Genomic DNA, 25,936 nt, shown 5'->3' on the forward strand with positions numbered 1-25,936 from the left:
GGGGAAAGCAGACTAGCAACTGTCAGAAAGATAGTGAATTTCTTGAGTGTGTCCGGGATAGTTTTCTACAGCAGTGTGTCCTAGAGGCAACAAGGGGGCAAGCCATGCTAGATTTAGTAATGAGTAATGAACCAGATTTAGTTAACACCTTAACTGTGCGTGAACATCTATCCAATAGCGATCATAACATGATCGAGTTCAATGTAGTGTTTGAAAGGGAAAAAAGTGAATCAGCTGCTAAGATTCTAGACTTGGGTAAGGCCGACTTCAATGGGATGAGACAGAGACTGTCCACAGTAAATTGGGCAAATCTGTTAATGGGTAAAACGACTGATGATCAGTGGGAAATGTTTAAAGAAACATTTAACGTGATACAGAATCGGTTTATACCCCTGAGGGGCAAGAACTCTACTTGCCAAAAAAAACAGCCATGGACAACTAAAGAGGTAAGGGACAGTATAAGACGTAAGGAAAGGGCATACAAAAAGGCAAAAAATGGCACAGATCCTGGCGAATGGGAAAGATACAAAGATCAACAAAGGGTCACAAAACAGATAGTAAGAGCTACAAAACGAAACTTGCAAGGGATATCAAAACCAATACAAAGAACTTTTATAGTTATATTAGGAAAAAGAGGGTGGTCAGGAGCAGTGTTGGCCCCTTAAAAACTGAAAGTGGGGATATTGTCATTGACAATGGGGAAATGGCGGACATGTTGAATAATTACTTTGCGTCAATATTTACAGTAGAAAAAGAGGATAGCATGCCGGAAATCCCAAGAAAATTAATATTGAATCGGGGACAGGGACTCGATAAAATTAACATAAGTAAAGCAACAGTAATGAAGAAAATAATAGCACTAAAGAGTGACAAATCCCCAGGACCAGATGGTTTCCATCCCAGGGTTTTAAAGGAAGTAGGTGAGCACATTGCAGATGCCCTAACTATAATCTTTCAAAGTTCTCTAGATTCAGGAACTGTCCCTCTAGATTGGAAAATTCCACATGTCACTCCGCTTTTTAAGAAAGGAGAGAGAGGGAAACTGAGGAATTAAAGACCAGTTAGCTCAACATCTGTTGTGGGGAAAATGCTGGAGTCTATAATTAAGGATAGGGTGACTGAACACCTCGAGAATTTTCAGTTAATCAGGGAGAGCCAGCATGGATTTGTGAAAGGTAGGTCGTGCCTGACAAACCTGATTGAATTGTTTGAAGAGGTGACTAAAATAGTGGTCAGGGAAATGTCAATGGATGTTATTTATATGGACTTCCAGAAGGTATTTGATAAGGTCCCACATAAGAGACTGTTAGCTAAGATAGAAGCCCATGGAATCGAGGGAAAAGTACGGACTTGGTTAGGAAGTTGGCTGAGCGAAAGGCGACAGAGAGTAGGGATAATGGGTAGGTACTCACATTGGCAGGATGTGACTAGTCGAGTCCCGCAGGGATCTGTCTTGGGGCCTCAATTATTCACAATATTTATTAACAACTTAGATGAAGGCATAGAAAGTCTCATATCTAAGTTTGCCGATGACACAAAGATTGGTGGCATTGTAAGCAGTGTAGATGAAAACATAAAATTACAAAGCGATATTGATAGATTAGGTGAAAGGGCAAAACTGTGGCAAATGGAATTCAATGTAGACAAATGTGAGGTCATCCACTTTGAATCAAAAAAGGATAGAACAGGGTACTTTCTAAATGGTAAAAAGTTAAAAACTGTGGATGTCCAAAGTGATTTAGGGGTTCAGGTACGTAGATCATTGAAGTGTCATGAACAGGTGCAGAAAATAATCAATAAGGCTAATGGAATGCTGGCCTTTATATCTAGAGGACTGGAGTACAAGGGGGCAGAAGTTATGCTGCAGCTATACAAAACCCTGGTTAGACCATACCTGGAGTACTGTGAGCAGTTCTGGGCACCGCACCTTCGGAAGGACATAATGGCCTTGGAGGGAGCGCAGCGTAGGTTTACTAGAATGATACCCGGACTTCAAGGGATAAGTTACGAGGAGAGATTACGCAAATTGGGGTTGTATTCTCTCGAGTTTCGAAGGTTAAGGGGTGATCTGATCGAAGTTTATAAGATATTAAGGGGAACGGATAGGGTGGATAGAGAGAAACTATTTCCACTGGTTGGGGATTCCAGGAGTAGGGGGCACAGTCTAAAAATTAGAGCCAGACCTTTCAGGAGAGAGATTAGAAAACATTTCTACACACAAAGGGTGGTAGAAGTTTGGAACTCTCTTCCGCAAACGGCAATTGATACTAGCTCAATTGCTAAATTTAAATCTGAGATAGTTAGCTTTTTGGCAACCAAAGGTATTAAGGGATATGGGCCAAAGGCAGGTATATGGAGTTAGATCACAGATCAGCCATGATCTTATCAAATGGCGGAGCAGGCACGAGGGGCTGAATGGCCTACTCCTGTTCCTATGTTCCTATGTTCCTATGAGAGGGAGAGAGAGGGAGAGGTGTGCGAGAGAGAGAGGTTTGTGTGTGTGAGAGAGAGAAAGTGAGATATGGTCTACATCCAATTACAATGTGCACTCTGAATCAAACTTTCCACTGACCACATTAACAGTTTTTTTTGTGTGAACTCTGGTGAAACCTCTTCACAGTCCAAGCTGCCTCCTCCCGGGTCCTGGAAGTGAAATTCAGTAGTGCGAGCCTGGAGCCTTTAGTGAAAGTGCTGAGAATGCATCGGCTCACTCGCTGAAATCTTTTTCGGAACGGGGTGACTGGCCTGAGAATCAGAAATAGCTGCTGATACTGCTGTCAATCAAGCAGTGCTTGTCACTCATGCTGAATCTCTTCAGCTGGCCTACATATCAGTAACTGGTGGCTCAGGGATCTCTCTCTGGGATAGGGAGAGGAGGGGAGGAGAGGGGGGAAAGGAGTCAAGTGAAGTTCAAACATTAACCTCACATCAGGCACAGATGTGGAGTTCTTTTCAACAGAACTGGTCGATATCAGGTCAAAACGAAATTCTACAGAATTTCTCAATGTCACTATGGGGGTTTGTATAGAACCTTGGTTAGACCACACTCGGAGCGCTGTGCACAGTTCTGGTCTCCATATCATAGAAAGGATATAGAGGCTTTGGAGAGGGTGCAAAAAAGATTCACATGGATGATACCAGAACTGAGAGGATATCCTTATCAGGAAAGGCTGAACAGGCTGGGGCTCTTTTCTCTAGAAAAGAGAAGACTGAGGGGTGACCTGATTGAGATTTTTAAGATAATGAAAGGTTTTGATAGGGTAGACGTCGAGAAGATGTTTCCACGTGAGGGGGAGTCCAAAACTAGAGGTCATAAATATAAGATAGTCACTCATAAATCCAATGGGGAATTCAAGAGAAACTTCTTTACCCAGAGAGTGGTGAGAATGTGGAACTCGCTCCCACATGGAGTAGTTGAAGCAAATAGCACAGATGCATTTAAGGGGGAAGTTAGATGAAAACATGAGGGAGAAAGGAATAGAAGGATATCCTGATAGGGTTAGATGAAGTAGGGAGGGAGGAGGCTCGCGTGGAGAATAAACACCATAGACCAGTGGGGCCGAATGGCCTGTTTCTGTGCTGTAGTTTCGATGTAACTCGATTAATATTCAACCTAATCAATATTTGATGTTAGAATCATAGAATCATACAGCACAGAAGGAGGACATTCGGCCCATTGTGCCAGTGCCGTTTCTATGAAAGAGCTTTCCAATTAGTCCCCCACTCCCCCTGCTCTTTCCCCAGAGCCCTGCAAATTTTTCCTTTTCAAGTATTTATCCAATTCCCTTTTGAAAGTTATTATTGAATCTGCTTCCACCGCCCTTTCAGGCAGCGCATTCCAGATCAGAACAACTCGCTGCGTAAAAAAATTCTCCTCATCTCCCTCTCTGGTTCTTTTGCAACTTATCTTAAACCTGTGTCCCCTGGTTACCGACCCTCCTGCCACTGGACACAGTTTCTCACTGTCTACTTTATAAAAAAACCCTCATAATTTTGAACACCTCGATTAAATCTCCCCTTAACCTTCTCTGCTCTAAGGAGAACAACCCCAGCCTCTCCAGTCTCTCCACATAACTGAAGTCCCTCATCCCTGGGACCATTCTAGTAAATCTTCTCTGCACCCTCTCCAAGGACTTGACATCCTTCCTAAAGTGCGGTGCCCAGAATTGGACACAAGACTCCAGCTGAGGCCTAACCGGTGATTTATAAAGGTTTAGCATAACTTCCTTGCTTTTGTACTCTATGGGCCCGATATTAGGAGGGAGGCGGGTTGGCAGCGGGGGATCGACTGGGCATGTGGGTAACGCGTCCAGTGAAATCGGTGGGTTTGGCACGCGATTGTAAGTAAATTGAAGCCACTTACCTTGGCTTCCGGGTTTCGCGCTGGAAAGCTGCGCAGCGGGCGGACTGCGCACCCGCATCGTAGGCTGTCAGCTGGAGGAGCTCTATTTAAAGGGGCAGTCCTCCACTGACTGATGCTGCAGAAAATAGGCAAAATTACAGCATGGAGCAGCCCAGGGGGATGGCTGCTCCCAGGTTTAATGATGCCTCACTCCAGGTCTTACTGGATGGGGTGAGGAGGAGGAGGAGGAGGAGGGAGATCTTCCACCCGGCGGACGGGAGGAAGCGGCCTGCCTCTGCCACCACGGAGGCCTGGCTCGAGGTGGCAGAGGAGGTCACCTGCACCACCAACATATCACGCACCTGCATACAATGCAGGAGGAGCTTCAATGACCTAACCAGGTCAGCCGAAGTGAGTACACTTACTCATTCTCCTACACTCCATCTGCCACATCACTGCCCCCACCCCACATCTCCTTCTGCACTGCCAACACTACTCTCTCACATCACTCCTCACACCCACTGAACCCTCATCCTCATCTTACCTGCACTTACTCACCTCGCCAGTACTCATCCCACCACTACCACTCAACCCAATCCTCATTCAATCTCATGGCTCTGTCTCATACTCACCCTCTCATGCATCTCTTTCATGGTCAGCCTCACCCCACCTGCCACTACCTGTGCTGCAGCCACAGGGCATGCATCACGTATGTGAAGTAGGAAGCGTAAGGCAAACGTGTCGTGAGCATGAAGGGGATGCACAAGGGTGTTTGAGGGTTTGCCATGGTTTTTACTTATATTTGATTTCTGATCAACTCACATCACATATTATATTGTCACCACTACTGCCACGTCTTGGCCATTCTTGACTGGCTTGTGCAATAATGCCCTTTCATGAGGTTCTCCATGAACACCCTTGATGCCACCCATTGGGTCACCCTACAGTGGGTGTATGTGTAGTTGCACGACTACTTTGTGCAGGTGCCTGTTGCGCAGCACTGTGTTGTGTAGCTCCACGTGGCGGAGGTGGACGGTGTGCCTGGCGAGGCTGGTGATGTTGCTCTTCCTCCAATGGAGTGATGAATGCAGCTATGGAACACCCACCCCCCATCCTGACAGTGTGAGTGTGAGGGGGTCTGCAAAGTAGGTAAATATGTTTGGATAGCAGAGCTTAGGGTATGATGTAATAATTTTGAGTGTGGAGACAACGGTGTGGCAGGCCAAACTTTGACTGAGGTGACAGAGTGCCCTGCTGCAATGATTGAGGTATTCCCCCCAACTGTCAAGGAATCCTCTGCATCTCCCAATGGCTGCTGACTGAAACACGTCTGCAACAACAGGGAGTGTTTCTCACAGCATGGCAAACATGGTGTGGAGAGTCCAAAATCACATCCCTACTAAAATCTCTTCCCAATGAGGTCTGTCAACAACCTCAAGTACCTCCCTAACTATCTAAACTGTCATCCCGCCATCTTTAATTGTTGGTGGGAGTCCCGCATGCGGGGGCTGTGCACGCACCGATTCGCGTCATTGGGGAACCCAGAATTGGGCGGGTTGGAGCCGGGCTCCGGACCCGCTCCGGGATTCCCCAATTTTAGGAACCCCCCGCCACGAACGCACCCGCTCAGCCATCCTAAAATTGACCCCATGCCTCTATTTATAAAGCCACGGATCCCATATGCTTTTTTAACAGCTTTAGCAACCTGTCCTGCCACCTTCAAAGATTTGTGTACGTACACCCCCAGGTCTCTCTGTTCCTGCACCCCCTTTAAAATTGTACCATTTAGTCTTCCAGTTCTGACAAAAAGGGCATCGGCCTGAAACGTTGCGCCTGATATTACCAGGGCGGCAGGTTCGCGGCAGGGCGGGGGGGGCGTTTGGGCGCGTGGGTAACGCGCCCGGTGAAATCAGTCTGCCCCGCGCGCAATCGCAGCCTAATTGGATCCACTTACCTGGTCTTCCCGATTCCCCGCTGCTGATCTGCGCGTCGGGCGGGCTGCGCATGCGCAGGAAGCTCTGTCAGCTGGAGGAGCTCTATTTAAAGGGGCAGTCCTCCACTGAATGATGCTGCAAGAAATAGGAAAAATTACAGCATGGAGCAGCCCAGGGGGAAGGCTGCTCCCAGGTTTAATGATGCCTCACTCCAGGTATCATTAGATGGGGTGAGGAGGAGGGGGAGGACAGAGATCGTCCCCCTGGCGGACGGGAGGAAGTGGCCTGCCTCTGCCACCAAGAAGGCCCGGCTCGAGGTGGCAGAGGAGGTCACCTGCACCACCAACATATCGCCCACCTGCATACAGTGCAGGAGGCGCTGCAATGACCTAACCAGGTCAGCCAAAGTGAGTACACTTACTCATTCCCCTACACTCCATCTGCCACATCACTGCCCCCACCCCACATCTCCTTCTGCACTGCCAACACTACTCTATCACATCACCCCTCACACCCACTCAAAACTCATCCTCATCTTACCTGCACTTCCTCACCTCGCCAGTACTCATCCCACCACTACCACTCAACCCAATCCTCATACAATCTCATGGCTCTATCTCATACTCACCCTCTGATGCATCTCTTTCACGGTCAGCCTCACTCAACCTGCCACTACCTGTGCTGCAGCCACAGGGCATGTATCACATATGTGCAGTAGGCAGCGTAAGGCAAACGTGTTGTGAGCATGAAGGGGATGCACAAGGGTGTTTGAGGGTTTGTCATGGTTTTTACTGCTATTTAATTTCTGACCAACTCATCACATATTATATTGGCACCACTACTGCCACGTCTTTGCGAATCTTGTCTGGTTTGTGCAATAATGCCCTTTCCTGAGGATCACTATGAAGACCCACACCTGATGCCACCCATTGTGTCACTGCAGAGTGGGTGTAGGTGTATTTGCAGAGCTCTTTTGTGCAGACGACTGAGAGACGTCGGCGATGTCCCCGGTGGCACCCTGGAAGGATGCGGAGGAGAAGTCGTTGAGGGCAGTGGTGACTTTGACAGCGACAGGTAAGAAGATGGTGCTCGGGCCAGCCAGGAGCAGCTCGGCATGAAGGAGGCTGCAGATGTCCACGACTACATGTCGAGTGTCTCTGAGCCTCCGTGTGCACTGCTGCTCAGAGAGGTCCAGGAAGCTGAGCCTCGGTCTGTGGACCCTGTGGCGAGGGTAGTGCCCTCTGCGATGCATCTCTCTCTGCAGTTGCCCTCCCTCCTGCTGTGCAGGTGGATGTGTCACAGCACTGTGTTGTGGAGCTCCACGTGTCAGAGGTGGACGGCGTGGATGGCGAGGCTGGTGATGCTGTTCGCCCTCCGAGGAGGTCATGACTGCAGCTACGGCGGCTCCCATCCGGAAGATGTACATCTGAGGGGGTCCGCAAGGTAGGTAAATGTGTCTGGACCCCCGGGTAAGTGTGCAAGTTGGTGAATTTTATTGTTAGGAGGAGGGTGGTGGAGGCCAAACTTTGTCCAAAGTGACAGAGTGGCCTCCTGCAATGAGTGAGGGTCTCCTCCCCCCACCTGTTAAATGGACCTTTGCAGCTGCCACAGGCTGATGGCTGCAACACGTCCATTTGAACTGGGAGTGTTTCCCCCAGTACGGGAAACAGTCCGAGTTGTTTGTAAAATCCCATCCCTCCTAAAATATCTCGTTAATCAGATCTCTAAACGACCTGAAATACCTAAATAAATACTTTAAGTGGCACCCCGCTGGCTTTAATTGCCGATTTTCGGAGCCCTCCCCTGCCAGGAACGCACCCGATAGCGGGTGCTAATATCGAGCCTGTTAACTCTGTTACTCTCTCCGCAGACGCTGCCTGACCTGCTGAGTGTTCCCAGCATTTACTGTTTTTATTTCAGATTTCCAGCACCTGCAGTATTTTGATTTCTGCCTTGTGTCTGCCCATTTCACCAGTCTGTCTGTGTCCTCCTGAAGTCTGTTACTATCTTCCTCATTGCTTATTACATTTCTGAGTTAGAGCTCATTTCTACGCTGTCTGTGTTTAGCGCCAAGAGATCATTTGAAACGAATCAACAAATCTCGGAATATCGCAAAATTCCTACATTTCCAGCCAGTTTGTGCAAATGAAGACAGAAAAGTTCATGGATTTTAGCGACTAGTTCCATGATTTATTGACATCGTGCAGACGAAAGTATCAATTTCCAAATATCACCATGAATTCCATAATCTTCAGGACTGAAAAGTTTTGATGCAGAAAAATGTCCCAAGGTGCTTCACAGAGGCATAATCAAACAAAACTTAACACCGAGACACAGAAGGAGATGATAGGAGGGGGAAAGAGGTGGGTTTTAAGGAGGGTCTTAAAGGAGGAGAGAGAGAGGTCGGGAGGTTTAGGGAGGGAATTCCAGAGCGTGGGGCCCAGGCAGCTGAAGGCACGGCCGGCAATGATGGGGCGAAGGGTGGGAGGGAGGCACGAGGCCAGAGTCGGAGGGAATGGGCGTTCTGAGGGGGGGAGGGTTGAAGGTTCTGGAGGAGGTTACAGACAGAGGTAGGGAGGGGGCAAGGCCAGGAAGGGATTTAAACATGAGGATGAGAATTTTAAAATGGAGGCATTGGAGGACCGGAAGCCGATGTAGGTCAGCCATCCAAAGAATTAATCGTTTAAGAACAGGATAGCTGGTTAAGAATGTAACCAATGATAAACATGTTACTGGACGGTGAGTTCACATGAACAGTGTGGTCATAAATAAAGGTGAGGAGTAGCAGGAATTTATGTCCTGAAGGATGGAAACTTTTAGTGAAGGGTGGTGTGAATATACTCATGGGCCCCAGAATCACTCGACATTAACCTGATGTTAATAATCTCTTTGATAGACCGACATTAATTGCAAATCTGCATTTCTGCTCAGCACCTACTCGTTTCCCTCGTGCTGTCTCAAAAGACAGTGCTGACTATTAAAGATGATAATAAGATCAAAGAACACACACAGGGCGCACACCTCCACACACACAGGATGTGGAGAGAAATGGAACGTTCCAGCCTAGAGTTAGCTTTCAATAGTGTCAAAATGGAACAGGCTTCAAAGGCCTCCTCCATCATGTTAATAAACACTTTTTATCGAATATCAATGCAGCATTTAAATATTAAAAGTTCACATCACAATGATTTTGAGAACTCTGCATAATCGTGGAGCAGCCAGCGAATGATGATTATCAGGATTTATCATTGATAAATTCACCACTCAGTGATGTTATGCTCCTTCTCTTTATTTCTGATAACTCTGTTCCTGTGAGGTCATCACCCAGCGACACGTTTACCATTGATTGCGTTGTTAACCAGCTATCCTCCTTAAGGATTAAGGTCTGGAGCATGAAAAGGCCATTCAGCCCATCAAGTCCACTCTATCCAGGGCTATACATATATGTTATATTGTAAAGTATCGGCTTTGGTTAATTGATAACACTTTCAGCTTTGGGTCATGAATCACGGCTACAAGCCCTACTTTTCAGCACATAACCGCGTCTCACACTTCAGTGCAGTACTGAGGGAAAAGATAGAAAGTCTTGCATTTATATAGCGCCTTTAACAACCTCAGGATGTCCCAAAGTGCTTTACAGCCAATGAAGTACTTTTTGTTAAAGTATAGTTGCTGTTGTAATGTAGGGATATGCAGCAGCCAACTTGCGCACAGCAAGCTCCCACAAACAGCAAGGTGAAAATGACCAGATTATCTGTTTTTTAGTGCTGTTGATTGAGGGATAAATATTGGCCCCAGGACACCGGGGAGAACTCCCTCGCTCTTCTTCGAAATAGTGCCATGGGATCTTTTACGTCCACTGAGAGGGCAGACGGGGCCTCAATTTAACGTCTCATTCGAAAGACAAACAGCTCACGGTTTCTAGAAATACAATCCTTCCAAATTCTCCGCTCATGCAGACGGCTCTTCCTCAGTTTCACTGCTCTGGATCCAAAATCCCTCCGTGCACAGCGATTTGAGTGACCATTGTAAGGCGCACTGGGCAATCTTTCATTTTCCAAGATTGCTCTGCAGCTCATCAGCCCAGGACAGAAGCAAAGTATCTCGATCTCATCATGTTACTGCTCTATTGAAACCAACTTCCTCCTGCTAAAACCAAGTTGCACGATGACTGGGGGGAAATGGAGAAGTTACAGTGCAAGCCTCATATAACCAAAATGTTTGGGGAACAGAAAAATAGGTCATGCATGGGGGAGCAAGGTATCGTGGCCTGATGACATTATTGGCGCCGTGACTTAAATTTAATAGTAAAAGTGAGGCCTGAACTGTGGGATTCCCGGCAACTGATCAGCGGCGGAAGCTGCCGACACCCCCAAGGTGAGTGGCTCTTTTAGCACACCTCGTGGGCCAGGAGGAGCAGGAGCGCGACCCCAGTCCCCCTCAACAAAGCCTTCGGCCTCCCTTGTACTCTCCCCGGCTCCCTGTTAAAATCGGGGGCCTTTGTGTGCGTTTGAGGTGGAAGGGGGGAGGGGGAAAGGGGAAACAGGGAAGGGGGAAGGAGGAAAGGGGAAGGAAGAAAGGGAAAAGGGGGGAAAGAGGAAAGGGGAAGGAGGAAAGGGGAAGGAGGAAAGGGAAAAGGAGAAAGGGGAATGAGGAAGGGGAAGAAGAAAGGGGAAAGGGGGAATGGGAAGGGGGAAGGAGGAAAGGGGAAAGGGGAAAGGAAGTAGGAAAGGGGAAAGGAGAAAGGGAAAGGAGAAACGGGAAACAGGGAAGGGGAAAGTGGAAAGGGGGAAAGGGGGAACTGGAAAGGGGGAAGGGGGAAGGGGCTCCCATTTCGAAAACTGTCCGAACAGAGTGTCTATTTTTGGGACGTGACTTGCCTTGTTTCTCTCTCTCTCTCTAGTGTGTTACTGAGGATCAAATTGTCTTTGCAAATAAGACCTTTGAGGGTGAAACTGAGAGGGGCACGACGTCCACCTCTAGCTGGCGGAGATAATCCACACTTAGTAACTTTATAACACTGGCAAGGTGACAGAAATAGAAAGCAATGTGTGCATGTGGTTCTGACCAGATTTGAATGGACAGACCAGCAGAAACACTGGACAGACCAGCAGCACTATACAGACACGTATACACTAAGTTGCTGCACAGCATAAATTATATTTATATTAAAGAGTTATCCAGCCTGTGATGAAAAAATGAGGGCACCTATGGTCTAATGGCTAACTCTGGAACAAAGTGACACTGAAACATCTAATAGAGCGTGGGTTGTAGAGGGAGAGCTGAGGGGGCAGCAGCAGATGGTGATGTACTAAAACCCACAGCAAACGACAAACACATTGTTTTCCATTCCCATCAGACCTCAGTTTGCTTGTGGTTGTATCCTTCCAGTTATTAATCATTTCCTGTTTTGTGTCTTCATCAAGCACAGTGATGTTTCCGATGCTGTTGAAAACTGCATTTCCAAGGGGTTTTCAGACAGTCAGAAGGCCACCAGAGGACTATTTATATAATGGCCCCTACGTCTGTTCTTGTGTCATATCAATTGTTCATTGTCTGGCAAACCTAACCCAGAAAATCTTTCAAAGGATTTCCACGATTAACAACATTTTTTTGAAAACATGATATCTTCCCACCCTGCAGCTACACAAAGTCCTGGTTAGACCACATCTGGAGCACTGTGTACAGTTCTGGTCACTGCACCTTAGAAAGGATGTGGAGATGCCGGTGATGGACTGGGGTTGACAAATGTAAACAATCTTACAACACCAAGTTATAGTCCAACAATTTTATTTGAAAATCACAAGCTTTCGGAGGCTTCCTCCTTCGTCAGGTGAGTGTCAGGAAATCCTCGAATCTCTCGCATTTATATTCAGAGAACAATACCTGGTGATTACAGATAATCATTCCAGCTGCCCGTTGTCAAGGCAATCAAAGTGTTCAGACAGAGAGGTGTTACCTACAGGGCCACCGAATATACAAACGGCCAGAACACAAAACAGAGAGAGAGAGGGAGAGAAACATCCGAAAGGAAGAGAAAGACTGAAAATGACCCATTGAAAGGACATATTGGCCTTGGAAGGAATTCAACGCAAATTCACCAAAATGTTACCAGGGCTCCAACGGTGTATATTATGAGGAGAGATTTTTAAGATTTTGAAAGGAATTGGTAGGGTAGATAGAGAGAATTTTTTTCCTCTGGCTGTGGAGTCTAGGACAAGGGAACACAAGCTTAAAATCAGAGCCAGGCCATTCTGTAGAGAAGTTAGGAAAATACTTCTTCAGGCAAAGGATGGTGGAAGTGTGGAACTGTCTTCCATAAAAAGCAGTAGATGCTCGCTCAATTAATAATCTTAAATTGGAGAGCGATGGATTTTTTTCTAGCCAAGGGTATTAAGGGATATTGCGCCGAGACGGGTAAATGGAGTTAGTGTACAGGTCAGCCATGATCTCATTGAATGACGGAACAGGATTGGGGGGCTGAATGGCCTATTCCTGCTCCTACGTTCCTCATAAAGGCAAACAGTGGCTCAGTGGGGTAGCAGTCTCACCTCTGAGCGAGATAGTTGTGGGTTTATAGTCCCACTCCAGAACCTTGAGCTTAAAACCTAGGCTGACACATCCAGTGCAGTACTGAGGGAGTGCTACACTGTTGGACGTGCCGTCTTTCGGATGAGACGTTAAACCGAGGCCCTCTCAGGTGGACGTAAATGATCCCGTGGCCATTATTTTGAAGAAGAGCAGGGGCGTTCTCCCCGGTGTCCTGGGGCCAATATTTATCCCTCAAATAACATCACTTAAAAAACAGATTATCTGGTCATTATCACACCGCTGTTTGTGGGATCTTGCTGTGCGCAGATCGGCCGCTATGTTTCCTACATTACAGCTGTGACTACACTTCAAAAAGAGTATTTCATTAGTTGTAAAATGCTTTGGAGATATCCTGAGATTGAGAAAGACGCTGTAGAAATGCAAGTTTTCTTTTATTCGTTCATGAGATGTGGGCGTTGCTGGCGAGGCCGGCATTTATTGCCCATCCCTAATTGCCCTTGAGAAGGTGGTGGTGAGCCGACTTCTTGAAGGCGGCTCACCTCCACCTTCTCAAGGGCAATTAGGGATGGGCAATAAATGCCGGCCTCGCCAGCGATGCCCACATCCCATAAGAAGGCGGCTCACAACCACCTTCTCAAGGGCAATTAGGGACGGGCAATAAATGCCGGCCTCGCCAGCGATGCCCACATCCCATAAGAAGGCGGCTCACAACCACCTTCTCAAGGGCAATTAGGGACGGGCAATAAATGCCGGCCTCGCCAGCGATGCCCACATCCCATAAGAAGGCGGCTCACAACCACCTTCTCAAGGGCAATTAGGGACGGGCAATAAATGCCGGCCTCGCCAGCGATGCCCACATCCCATAAGAAGGCGGCTCACAACCACCTTCTCAAGGGCAATTAGGGATGGGCAATAAATGCTGGCCTCGCCACATCCCATGAATGAAAAAAAAAGCACCTTCTTTTATTAATGAACAGAAACATTGGGATAATGTAGCTAGATCAGTGATGCATAAGTCTGGTTATAGGCTGAAATTTTGTCCAGTGTTATGTATCAAGATACCACCGTACGTTGAATTCTTTCATTTTGCACCTCCGTCTATTGCTGTGACAGCAGGTCTATTAAAAGCCACTTCCACTCTGGTTCATATCAGGTTGCCTCAACCTGTTTACAGTGCAGCCCAGCTGGTAACAGGTCTCAGCATTAAATGTTATTCGCCCTTGTCGCGTCATGTTGTGGGAGCTTAATGAAAGGAAATGTGACCAGTTAAATTCAATCAGTCGAGATTTAAATCAGGTGCTCCTCTGTGGGAGACATGGCTCCACAAATTATAGCCCGACCAATTATACACCAGCGAGAGTTGAGAGCAGCCTGTCCACAGGGCACTCTGCTCTCAGCATCAGGAGGACGGATTAAATATAGGTCATCGTGCACCTAACTAATCAGCACTTCAGAAAAGCAGAAACAAGCGGGGACTTATACATTCATAGAATCTTACAGCACAGAAGGAGGCCATTCAGCCCATCATGCCTGTGCCGGCTCTTTGAACGAGCTATCTAATTAGTCCCACTCCCTGCTCTTTCCCCACAGCCCTGCAAATTTCCCCCCTTCAAGTATTTATCCAATTCCCTTTCGAAAGTTACTATTGATTCTGTGCATTAAAGTTCGTAACAACTCGCTGCGTAAAAAAAAATTCTTCTCATCTCCCCTCTGGTTCTTTCCCAAATACCTTCAATCTGTGTCCTCTGGTCACCGACCCTCCTGCCACTGGAAACAGTTTCTCCTTATTTACTCCATCAAATCCCCTCAGGATTTTGAACAACATTAAAGAAATGTTACCACATTTGAAATGCATTAAAGTTGGCGATTTTATGTCTTTCTATTCATTGGACAAAAGAACGGAATAATAAGCAAATGAAAAAATAACAAACGATTTTATACGTTGGATCTAATTACCAGAAGATACTGCATCTAGCTGTCCTGGTTTGCTTTCTATCAGTGCCCGTGGATATAAGATGGCATCTGTCCAGAAAGTAATAACATTCGCAGAATTTATTTTTATGTGTTACGGGAAGCCATGTGCCCATCAACCAACGGGGAGTCAGCGTTGGGCATCGAGGGTCTGTCACTGCTCCCGGTGTCTGTCACTGCTCCCGGTGTCTGTCACTGCTCCCGGTGTCTGTCACTGCCCCCGGTGTCTGTCACTGCTCCCGGTGTCTGTCACTGCTCCCGGTGTCTGTCACTGCTCCCGGTGTCTGTCACTGCCCCCAGTGTCTGTCACTGCTCCCGGTGTCTGTCACTGCCCCCGGTGTCTGTCACTGCTCCCGGTGTCTGTCACTGCTCCCGGTGTCTGTCACTGCCCCCGGTGTCTGTCACTGCTCCCGGTGTCTGTCACTGCTCCCGGTGTCTGTCACTGCCCCCAGTGTCTGTCACTGCTCCCGGTGTCTGTCACTGCCCCCGGTGTCTGTCACTGCTCCCGGTGTCTGTCACTGCCCCACCGTCTGTCACTGCTCCCGGTGTCTGTCACTATTCCTGGTGTCTGTCACTGCTCCCGGTGTCTGTCACTGCCCCACCGTCTGTCACTGCTCCCGGTGTCTGTCACTATTCCTGGAGTCTGTCACTGCCCCCGGTGTCTGTCACTGCCCCCGGTGTCTGTCACTGCCCACGGTGTCTGTCACTGCACCCGGTGTCTGTCACTGCTCCCGGTGTCTGTCACTGCCCCCGGTGTCTGTCACTGCCCCCGGTGTCTGTCACTGCCCCCGGTGTCTGTCACTGCTCCCGGTGTCTGTCACTGCTCCCGGTGTCTGTCACTGCTCCCGGCGTCTGTCACTGCCCCCGATGTCTGTCACTGCTCCCGGTGTCTGTCACTTCTCCCGGTGTCTGTCACTGCTCCCGGTGTCTGTCACTGCTCCCGGCGTCTGTCACTGCCCCCGATGTCTGTCACTGCTCCCGGTGTCTGTCACTGCTCCCGGTGTCTGTCACTGCCCCCGGTGTCTGTCACTATTCCTGGTGTCTGTCACTGCTCCCGGTGTCTGTCACTATTCCTGGTGTCTGTCACTGCTCCCGGTGTCTGTCACTATTCCTGGTGTCTGTCACTGCTCCCGGTGTCTGTCACTGCTCCCGGTGTCTGTCACTGCCCCAGGTGTCTGTCACTATTCCTGGTGTCTGTCACTGCCCCCGGTGTCTGTCACTGCTCCCGGTGTCTGTCACTGCCCCCGGTGTCTGTCACTACCCCCGGTGTCTGTCACTGCTCCCGGTGTCTGTCACTGCCCCCGGTGTCTGTCACTGCCCCCGGTGTCTGTCACTGCTCCCGGTGTCTGTCACTGCCCCCGGTGTCTGTCACTGCCCCCGGTGTCTGTCACTATTCCTGGTGTCTGTCACTGCTCCCGGTGTCTGTCACTATTCCTGGTGTCTGTCACTGCCCCCGGTGTCTGTCAATATTCCTGGTGTCTGTCACTGCTCCCGGTGTCTGTCACTGCTCCCGGTGTCTGTCACTGACCCCGGTGTCTGTCACTGCCACCGGTGTCTGTCACTGCTCCCGGTGTCTGTCACTATTCCTGGTGTCTGTCACTGCTCCCGGTGTCTGTCACTGCTCCCGGTGTCTGTCACTGCCCCCGGTGTCTGTCACTATTCCTGGTGTCTGTCACTGCTCCCGGTGTCTGTCATTGCTCCCGGTGTCTGTCACTGCCCCCGGTGTCTGTCACTATTCCCGGTGTCTGTCACTGCCCCCGGTGTCTGTCACTATTCCTGGTGTCTGTCACTATTCCTGGTGTCTGTCACTGCTCCCGGTGTCTGTCACTGCCCCCGGTGTCTGTCACTGCTCCCGGTGTCTGTCATTGCTCCCGGTGTCTGTCACTGCTCCCCGTGTCTGTCACTGCTCCCGGTGTCTGTCACTATTCCTGGTGTCTGTCACTGCTCCCGGTGTCTGTCACTGCCCCCGGTGTCTGTCACTGCTCCCGGTGTCTGTCACTGCCCCCGGTGTCTGTCACTGCCCCCGGTGTCTGTCACTGCTCCCGGTGTCTGTCACTGCTCCCGGCGTCTGTCACTGCTCCCGGCGTCTGTCACTGCTCCCGGCGTCTGTCACTGCTCCCGGTGTCTGTCACTGCTCCCGGTGTCTGTCACTATTCCTGGTGTCTGTCACTGCTCCCGGTGTCTGTCACTGCCCCCGGTGTCTGTCACTACCCCCGGTGTCTGTCACTATTCCTGGTGTCTGTCACTGCCCCCGGTGTCTGTCACTGCCCCCGGTGTCTGTCACTGCCCCCGGTGTCTGTCACTGCTCCCGGTGTCTGTCACTGCCCCCAGTGTCTGTCACTGCTCCTGTTGTCTGTCACTGCCCCCGGTGTCTGTCACTTCTCCCGGTGTCTGTCACTTCTCCCGGTGTCTGTCACTGCTCCCAGTGTCTGTCACTGCCCCCGGTGTCTGTCACTATTCCTGGTGTCTGTCACTGCCCCCGGTGTCTGTCACTGCCCCCGGTGTCTGTCACTGCCCCCGGTGTCTGTCACTGCTCCCGGTGTCTGTCACTGCCCCCAGTGTCTGTCACTGCTCCCGGTGTCTGTCACTGCTCCCGGTGTCTCTCACTTCTCCCGGTGTCTGTCACTGCTCCCGGTGTCTGTCACTGCCCCCGGTGTCTGTCACTATTCCTGGTGTCTGTCACTGCTCCCGGTGTCTGTCACTGCCCCCGGTGTCTGTCACTGCCCCCGGTGTCTGTCACTGCCCCCGGTGTCTGTCACTATTCCTGGTGTCTGTCACTGCCCCCGGTGTCTGTCACTGCCCCCGGTGTCTGTCACTGCCCCCGGTGTCTGTCACTATTCCTGGTGTCTGTCACTGCCCCCGGTGACTGTCACTGCTCCCGGTGTCTGTCACTGCCCCCGGTGTCTGTCACTGCCCCCGGTGTCTGTCACTGCCCCCGGTGTCTGTCACTGCTCCCGGTGTCTGTCACTGCCCCCAGTGTCTGTCACTGCTCCCGGTGTCTGTCACTGCCCCCGGTGTCTGTCACTGCCCCCGGTGTCTGTCACTTCTCCCGGTGTCTGTCACTGCCCCCGGTGTCTGTCACTATTCCTGGTGTCTGTCACTGCTCCCGGTGTCTGTCACTATTCCTGGTGTCTGTCACTGCTCCCGGTGTCTGTCACTGCTCCCGGTGTCTGTCACTGCCCCCGGTGTCTGTCACTATTTCTGGTGTCTGTCACTGCTCCCGGTGTCTGTCACTGCTCCCGGTGTCTGTCACTGCCCCCGGTGTCTGTCACTATTCCCGGTGTCTGTCACTGCTCCCGGTGTCTGTCACTGCTCCCGGTGTCTGTCACTGCTCCCGGTGTCTGTCACTGCTCCCCGTGTCTGTCACTGCTCCCGGTGTCTGTCACTATTCCTGGTGTCTGTCACTGCTCCCGGTGTCTGTCACTGCCCCCGGTGTCTGTCACTATTCCTGGTGTCTGTCACTGCTCCCGGTGTCTGTCACTGCCCCCGGTGTCTGTCACTATTCCCGGTGTCTGTCACTGCTCCCGGTGTCTGTCACTATTCCTGGTGTCTGTCACTATTCCTGGTGTCTGTCACTGCTCCCGGTGTCTGTCACTGCTCCCGGTGTCTGTCACTGCCCCCGGTGTCTGTCACTGCTCCCGGTGTCTGTCACTGCCCCCGGTGTCTGTCACTGCCCCCGGTGTCTGTCACTGCCCCCGGTGTCTGTCACTGCTCCCGGCGTCTGTCACTGCCCCCGATGTCTGTCACTGCTCCCGGTGTCTGTCACTTCTCCCGGTGTCTGTCACTGCTCCCGGTGTCTGTCACCGCCCCCGGTGTCTGTCACTATTCCTGGTGTCTGTCACTGCTCCCGGTGTCTGTCACTATTCCTGGTGTCTGTCACTGCACCGAGTGTCTGTCACTATTCCTGGTGTCTGTCACTGCACCCGGTGTCTGTCAATATTCCTGGTGTCTGTCACTGCCCCCGGTGTCTGTCACTGCCCCCGGTGTCTGTCACTATTCCTGGTGTCTGTCACTGCACCGAGTGTCTGTCACTATTCCTGGTGTCTGTCACTGCCCCCGGTGTCTGTCACTATTCCTGGTGTCTGTCACTATTCCTGGTGTCTGTCACTGCTCTCGGTGTCTGTCACTGCTCCCGGTGTCTGTCACTGCTCCCGGTGTCTGTCACTGCCCCCGATGTCTGTCACTGCTCCCGGTGTCTGTCACTGCTCCCGGTGTCTGTCACTGCTCCCGGTGTCTGTTACTATTCCTGGTGTCTGTCACTGCCCCCGGTGTCTGTCACTGCTCCCGGCGTCTGTCACTGCTCCCAGTGTCTGTCACTGCCCCCGGTGTCTGTCACTGCTCCCGGTGTCTGTCACTGCTCCCGGTGTCTGTCACTGCCCCCGGTGTCTGTCACTGCTCCCGGTGTCTGTCACTGCCCCCGGTGTCTGTCACTGCTCCCGGTGTCTGTCACTGCCCCCGGTGTCTGTCACTGCTCCCGGTGTCTGTCACTGCTCCCGGTGTCTGTCACTGCCCCCGGTGTCTGTCACTATTCCTGGTGTCTGTCACTGCTCCCGGTGTCTGTCACTGCCCCCGGTGTCTGTCACTGCTCCCGGTGTCTGTCACTATTCCTGGTGTCTGTCACTGCTCCCCGTGTCTGTCACTGCTCCCGGTGTCTGTCACTGCCCCCGGTGTCTGTCACTGCTCCCGGTGTCTGTCACTGCTCCCGGTGTCTGTCACTGCCCCCGGTGTCTGTCACTGCTCCCGGTGTCTGTCACTGCTCCCGGTGTCTGTCACTGTCCCCGGTGTCTGTCACTGCTCCCGGTGTCTGTCACTGCTCCCGGTGTCTGTCACTGTCCCCGGTGTCTGTCACTGCCCCCGGTGTCTGTCACTGCATCGAGTGTCTGTCACTATTCCTGGTGTCTGTCACTGCTCCCGGAGTCTGTCACTATTCCTGGTGTCTGTCACTGCCCCCGGTGTTTGTCACTATTCCTGGTGTCTGTCACTGCCCCCGGTGTCTGTCACTATTCCTGGTGTCTGTCACTGCACCCGGTGTCTGTCACTATTCCTGGTGTCTGTCACTGCTCCCGGTGTCTGTCACTATTCCTGGTGTCTGTCACTGCTCCCGGTGTCTGTCACTGCCCCCGGTGTCTGTCACTATTCCTGGTGTCTGTCACTGCACCTGGTGTCTGTCACTATTCCTGGTGTCTGTCACTGCTCCCGGTGTCTGTCACTGCTCCCGGTGTCTGTCACTATTCCTGGTGTCTGTCACTGCTCCCGGTGTCTGTCACTATTCCTGGTGTCTGTCACTGCTCCCGGTGTCTGTCACTGCCCCCGGTGTCTGTCACTGCTCCCGGTGTCTGTCACTGCCCCCGGTGTCTGTCACTGCCCCCGGTGTCTGTCACTGCCCCCGGTGTCTGTCACTGCCCCCGGTGTCTGTCACTGCCCCCGGTGTCTGTCACTTCTCCCGGTGTCTGTCACTGCTCCCGGTGTCTGTCACTATTCCTGGTGTCTGTCACTGCTCCCGGTGTCTGTCACTGCCCCCGGTGTCTGTCACTGCTCCCGGTGTCTGTCACTGCTCCCGGTGTCTGTCACTGCTCCCGGTGTCTGTCACTGCTCCCGGTGTCTGTCACTGCATCGAGTGTCTGTCACTATTCCTGGTGTCTGTCACTGCTCCCGGTGTCTGTCACTATTCCTGGTGTCTGTCACTGCCCCCGGTGTCTGTCACTATTCCTGGTGTCTGTCACTGCCCCCGGTGTCTGTCACTATTCCTGGTGTCTGTCACTGCACCCGGTGTCTGTCACTATTCCTGGTGTCTGTCACTGCTCCCGGTGTCTGTCACTATTCCTGGTGTCTGTCACTGCTCCCGGTGTCTGTCACTGCCCCCGGTGTCTGTCACTATTCCTGGTGTCTGTCACTGCACCCGGTGTCTGTCACTATTCCTGGTGTCTGTCACTGCTCCCGGTGTCTGTCACTATTCCTGGTGTCTGTCACTGCTCCCGGTGTCTGTCACTATTCCTGCTGTCTGTCACTGCTCCCGGTGTCTGTCACTGCCCCCGGTGTCTGTCACTATTCCTGGTGTCTGTCACTGCACCCGGTGTCTGTCACTATTCCTGGTGTCTGTCACTGCACCCGGTGTCTGTCACTATTCCTGATGTCTGTCACTGCTCCCGGTGTCTGTCACTATTCCTGGTGTCTGTCACTGCTCCCGGTGTCTGTCACTGCCCCCGGTGTCTGTCACTATTCCTGGTGTCTGTCACTGCACCCGGTGTCTGTCACTATTCCCGGTGTCTGTCACTGCTCCCGGTGTCTGTCACTATTCCTGGTGTCTGTCACTGCTCACGGTGTCTGTCACTGCCCCCGGTGTCTGTCACTATTCCTGGTGTCTGTCACTGCACCCGGTGTCTGTCACTATTCCTGGTGTCTGTCACTGCTCCCGGTGTCTGTCACTCCTCCAGGTGTCTGTCACTGCTCCCGGTGTCTGTCACTATTCCCGGTGTCTGTCACTGCTCCCGGTGTCTGTCACTGCTCCCGGTGTCTGTCACTGCCCCCGGTGTCTGTCACCGCTCCCGGTGTCTGTCACCGCCCCCCGGTGTCTGTCACCGCCCCCGGTGTCTGTCACCGCCCGCGGTGTCTGTCACTGCGCCCGGCCTGCTAACCCACATGCCATTCAGTGCCTCTCAGCAGCACAGTAATATGTAGAGTGAGGTAATTGTGCAGTATAACAGGCTTGATGCAAGTCCGGTCAGTAATGGGTAACGGTGGGTTGCTAATGATATTAGTCATTCAATGCTGTTTCACATCCTGCAAAACCGACTTCAATTGGTTTGATGTTGAAGTTCACTGGACAAATTACACCCAAATAAGGAGAGAAAAAAAATCCTATTAAAGTCACATTCGGGGGTTCTCATGTGGCTGGACAATACAAGCCATGGTATCATGGCTGATTCCCACCCAGTCTCTGTGGTCTGGCAATCCTCCCCTAATTGGGCAACCAGCTTCCAACATCAATGGATCAAGTGACAGGAGCTGGACACTCAAGAAGTGACACAACAACAACTTGCATTTATATAGTGCAGTAGTAAAACTGCTCCAAGGCGCTTCACAGATAAACAAACAAAATTTGGTGGTGAGCCACATAACTAGACATAAGGACAGGTGGCGGTCAAAGAGTCGGTTTTAAGGAGCGTCTTAAAGGACAAGAGAGAAGTAGAGAGGCCGAAAGCTTTAGGGAGGGAATTCCAGAGCTTAGGGCCTAGGCAGCTGAAGGCACGGCCGCCAATGGTGGAGCGATTAAAATCGGGGATGCGCAAGAGGCCAGAATTGGAGGAGCGCAGAGATCTCGGAGGGCTGGAGGAGGTTACAGAGATAGGGAGGGGGCGAGGCCATGGAGGGATTTGAACACGAGGATCAGAATTTTAAAATCGAGGTGTTCCCGGACCGGGATCCAGTGTAGGTCACCGAGCACACAGAGGGTGATGGGTGAACGGGACTCGGTGCGAGTTAGGATACGGGCAGCAGAGTTTTGGATGAGCTCAAGTTTAGGGAGGGTGGAAGGTGGGAGGCCGGGAGAGCACCACGGACACAACATCATTACAGCTGTGGTTCTGAAGTGCTCACCTTTAGACTGCAACAGGTTAATCAGGCTGTGTCGGAACAAAATTCCAGCTGCTTAGTTTGACGTAGCCAGTGAGTTATTCAAAGTTTATTTGCAATACGGTTGAGTTAACCCATTCCAAAGGACAGCAGACTGGTTCAGAGATGACAAAAATTCATCACACCCATTGGCGGCCGTGCCTTCAGCTGCCTAGGCCCTAAGCTCTGGAATTCCCTCCCTTAAACTCTCCGCCTCTCCAACTCGCTCTCCTCCTTTAATGGACTCCTTAAAACCTACCTCTTTGGCCAAGCTTTTGGTCACCTGTCCTAATATCTCTTTTAGTGGTTCGGTGCCAAATTCTGTCTGATGATCGCTCCTGTGAAGCACCCTGGGACGTTTCACGACAAGTTGCTGTTGTTGTTGTTGACTAACGAACAAAATTAATTCCAGCAGGAGTGTCCGAGCTTCATGAGCTATTTACTGGTGTACCAGGGAGTTTCAGGGGATCCACGAATAAAAGTGTCCCCATTAATTTGCTTATATCCCAAGTTGCTGATACTAACAGACCTCAGTGTTTTGATTTAGGGGTTAATCCACCAATGAGGGCAGCAGCTCTAAGAACAGCCTCTTTCCAAACTTCCAGTGCCCATAATATTCAAACAGGACAGACCAGTGAGCAAGGAACAGAGCTACAGACGGGACTGAGTAACAGGGGTCACCAACTCTGGTTGGACGTGTTCCTGGAGGTTTCATCACATGACCTCCCGACTCCCAGCTCGGTCAAAACAGACTATTTTCTCCTCATCTCCAATGGTTTTCATCACTACGAAACAAAAATGTTCAAAGAAAATGAAAAAAAAACCACACAACTTCTTTTTAAATGCCCCTATGATTTTTCTACCTGGGAGTTGCCCACAGGAGTGTCCAGGAGATTAGTCTAGAATTCCTGGAGACTCCAGGACAATCCTACTGAGTTAAGCTGGGCTTCGTAAGTCAGATTAGGAACGGGCGAGGGAGGAGTTACAAAGGACCTGTGAGCTATTGCTGGGATACCCCCAACAGTACAGAGAAGCAAAAGCAACCAATCGTAGACTGCACTTCTAATAGTCTTACAGTGTGAACACTGACACAATGCACGAGGATCAACATTAATAACAACAACTTGCATTTATATAGCGCCTTTAACGTAGTCAAACATCCCAGGGCGTTTCAAAGGAGCGATTATCAAACAGAATTTGACACCGAGCCACATAAGGAGATATTAGGACAGTTGAGGTAGGTTTTAAGGAGCGTCTTAAAGGAGGAGAGAGAGGTGGAGAGGTTTGGGGAGGGAATTCCAGAGCTTAGGGCCTAGGCAGCTGAAGGCACGGCCGCCAATGGTGGAGCGATTAGAATCAGGGACTCGCAAGAGGCCAGAATTGGAGCGCAGAGATCTCAGAGTTGTAGGGCTGGAGGAGGTTACCGAGATAGGGAGGGGGCGAGGCCTTGGAGGGATTTGAACACAAGGATGAGCATTTTAAAATCGAGGTGTGCCCTTTGCCCTTTTAGTGGCAGCAGACCTTGGCTGATCTGACATGCCATATATAATATAATTCTTGCCAAAATAAATCAACGCTCGTCGGTAGATGGTCCAGAAATTCTCTCCGTTTATTACGTTACCACGAGAAAAACTCACCAAAGAGAAGATTTAGAAGCACCTCCTGCCCAGCCGGTGAGTTGCTTTTTGTCAGGCAGAAGACGGTGCCCCCAATCCAGGGCACGCCCTGACCCGTAATCCCAATGAGTTTGACCATGGGGCGGGCGCTGCTCCAGGCCGAGGAGCTGCTAGCACAGACCCCCATCCTCTTGGACAAGGAGATGTCGATGGCCAGCAAGGAGTTAATGGCAATCCCTTTGAACGAAGGGTTCAGCTGCATACAGTCCTCCTCTGGTAGCTGGGTGGATTCCTTGCTGTCGCTCGGAGACGGGGACAGCTGCTGCTGCTGCTGCTGCTGGCCAGCTTGTCCGCTCGGGTATTTCCTGACCGAACTTCGCCCCTCGTAAACGCTCCTCATGGGCTGGTTGAGAGACAAGAACTCGGGTCGGTTGAAAGCATTATTCCTCTCCTTGGCCCTGGGTCTGTTCTGCTGAGCTGGCATCGCAGCCCTCTTGTTTTCATTCACTTTTATATTTTATTTCAAACACAAAAAAAAAACAACGACACTTTGAGCCTTTATTCCAGGGCAACTGAGATTTGTCAGCCCCCACTGTTTTTGCAGGTTGCAACACCGGTTAAATTTAGACTGGAGGAATTCAGAGGCTGTTTACTGTGCAGCACATCCTAGCTTGACAGCGGCACATGTTATCACTGATTGACACTCGGTCCAACCAATCAACAATTCGATCTGCCTCGGGAAGAACCAATCTTACAAAAGCAAGGGGCTGGTACCTCAACAGCCAGCTGAAAATCTGCTGGGTTGCCCAGCTTTTGCAGAGCTCGCAATGCACTGTGGGCAGCGTAGTCCCCACTGCCATTGAGAGGAGCCAATCAAATGTTCCTCCAAAAGATTGGGAAACACACCGGTAATTCCTGCAAAAAAAAAATTGCCAGTTGGTTATTCTTGGCTCAATGTAAACACGTACGGTCACGCGAACGTAGATTTAGATAAAGCATGGTGCAAGATCAATGGAGAGTGACATTCATATCGAAATATGAAGAATGGCATGTGCTCACCCTGATATAAAGTCCACACAATTTATTTTTCATTCCCTTTGTTGGTTTGTCCAATAATCTTCACAGGGCTGTAGTGGAGCAATAACAACAACAACTTGCATTTATATAGCGCCTTTAACATAGCGAAACGTCCCAAGGCGCTTCACGGGTGCGATTATCAAATAAAATTTGACACCAAGCTACATAAGGAGATTGGTCAAAGAATAGGTTTTAAGGAGCGTCTTAAAGGAGGAGAGAGGGGTAGAGAGGTTCAGGGAGGGAATTCCAGAGTTTGGGGCCCAGATTGCTGAAGGCACGTCCATCAATAGAACACTGCATTCATACTCTTAATGGAGAGGATGCAGTTGGATACTGGGCAAAGAGATCTCCTCACTTGCACTGAATATGCTCTATGTCATTGGTGTTACATAAGAACATAAGAAATAGGAGCAGGAGTAGGCCAATCGACCCCTCGAGCCTGCTCCGCCAGTCAATAAGATCATGGCTGATCTGATCCTAACCTCAAATCTAAATTCATGTCCAATTTCCTGCCCGCTCCCCGTAACCCCTAATTCCCTTTACTTCTAGGAAACTGTCTATTTCTGTTTTAAATTTATTTAATGATGTAGCTTCCACAGCTTCCTGGGGCAGCAAATTCCACAGACCTACTACCCTCTGAGTGAAGAAGTTTCTCCTCATCTCAGTTTTGAAAGAGCAGCCCCTTATTCTAAGATTATGCCCCCTAGTTCTAGTTTCACCCATCCTTGGGAACATCCTCACCGCATCCACCCGATCAAGCCCCTTCACAATCTTATATGTTTCAATAAGATCGCCTCTCATTCTTCTGAACTCCAATGAGTAGAGTCCCAATC

The 25,936-nt window shown here is 50.6% G+C and overlaps 1 protein-coding gene across 1 annotated transcript in view; it reads right to left on the reverse strand.

Annotated features, from left to right (window-relative positions):
* plpp7 (phospholipid phosphatase 7 (inactive)) overlaps positions 1 to 24,681 on the reverse strand; it is a 36,078-nt gene extending 11,397 nt beyond the window's left edge. Inside the window, exon 1 of the mRNA XM_067969925.1 lies at positions 24,048 to 24,681. Within this exon, the coding sequence (XP_067826026.1) occupies positions 24,048 to 24,510 (463 nt within the window). The 5' untranslated portion in view covers positions 24,511 to 24,681. The remainder of the gene's footprint in view (positions 1 to 24,047) is intronic.
* Between the last annotated feature and the right edge of the window lie 1,255 nt (positions 24,682 to 25,936).

The sequence above is a fragment of the Heptranchias perlo genome, chromosome 31, assembly GCF_035084215.1.
Source record: "Heptranchias perlo isolate sHepPer1 chromosome 31, sHepPer1.hap1, whole genome shotgun sequence".
Classification (NCBI taxonomy): Eukaryota; Metazoa; Chordata; class Chondrichthyes; order Hexanchiformes; family Hexanchidae; genus Heptranchias; species Heptranchias perlo.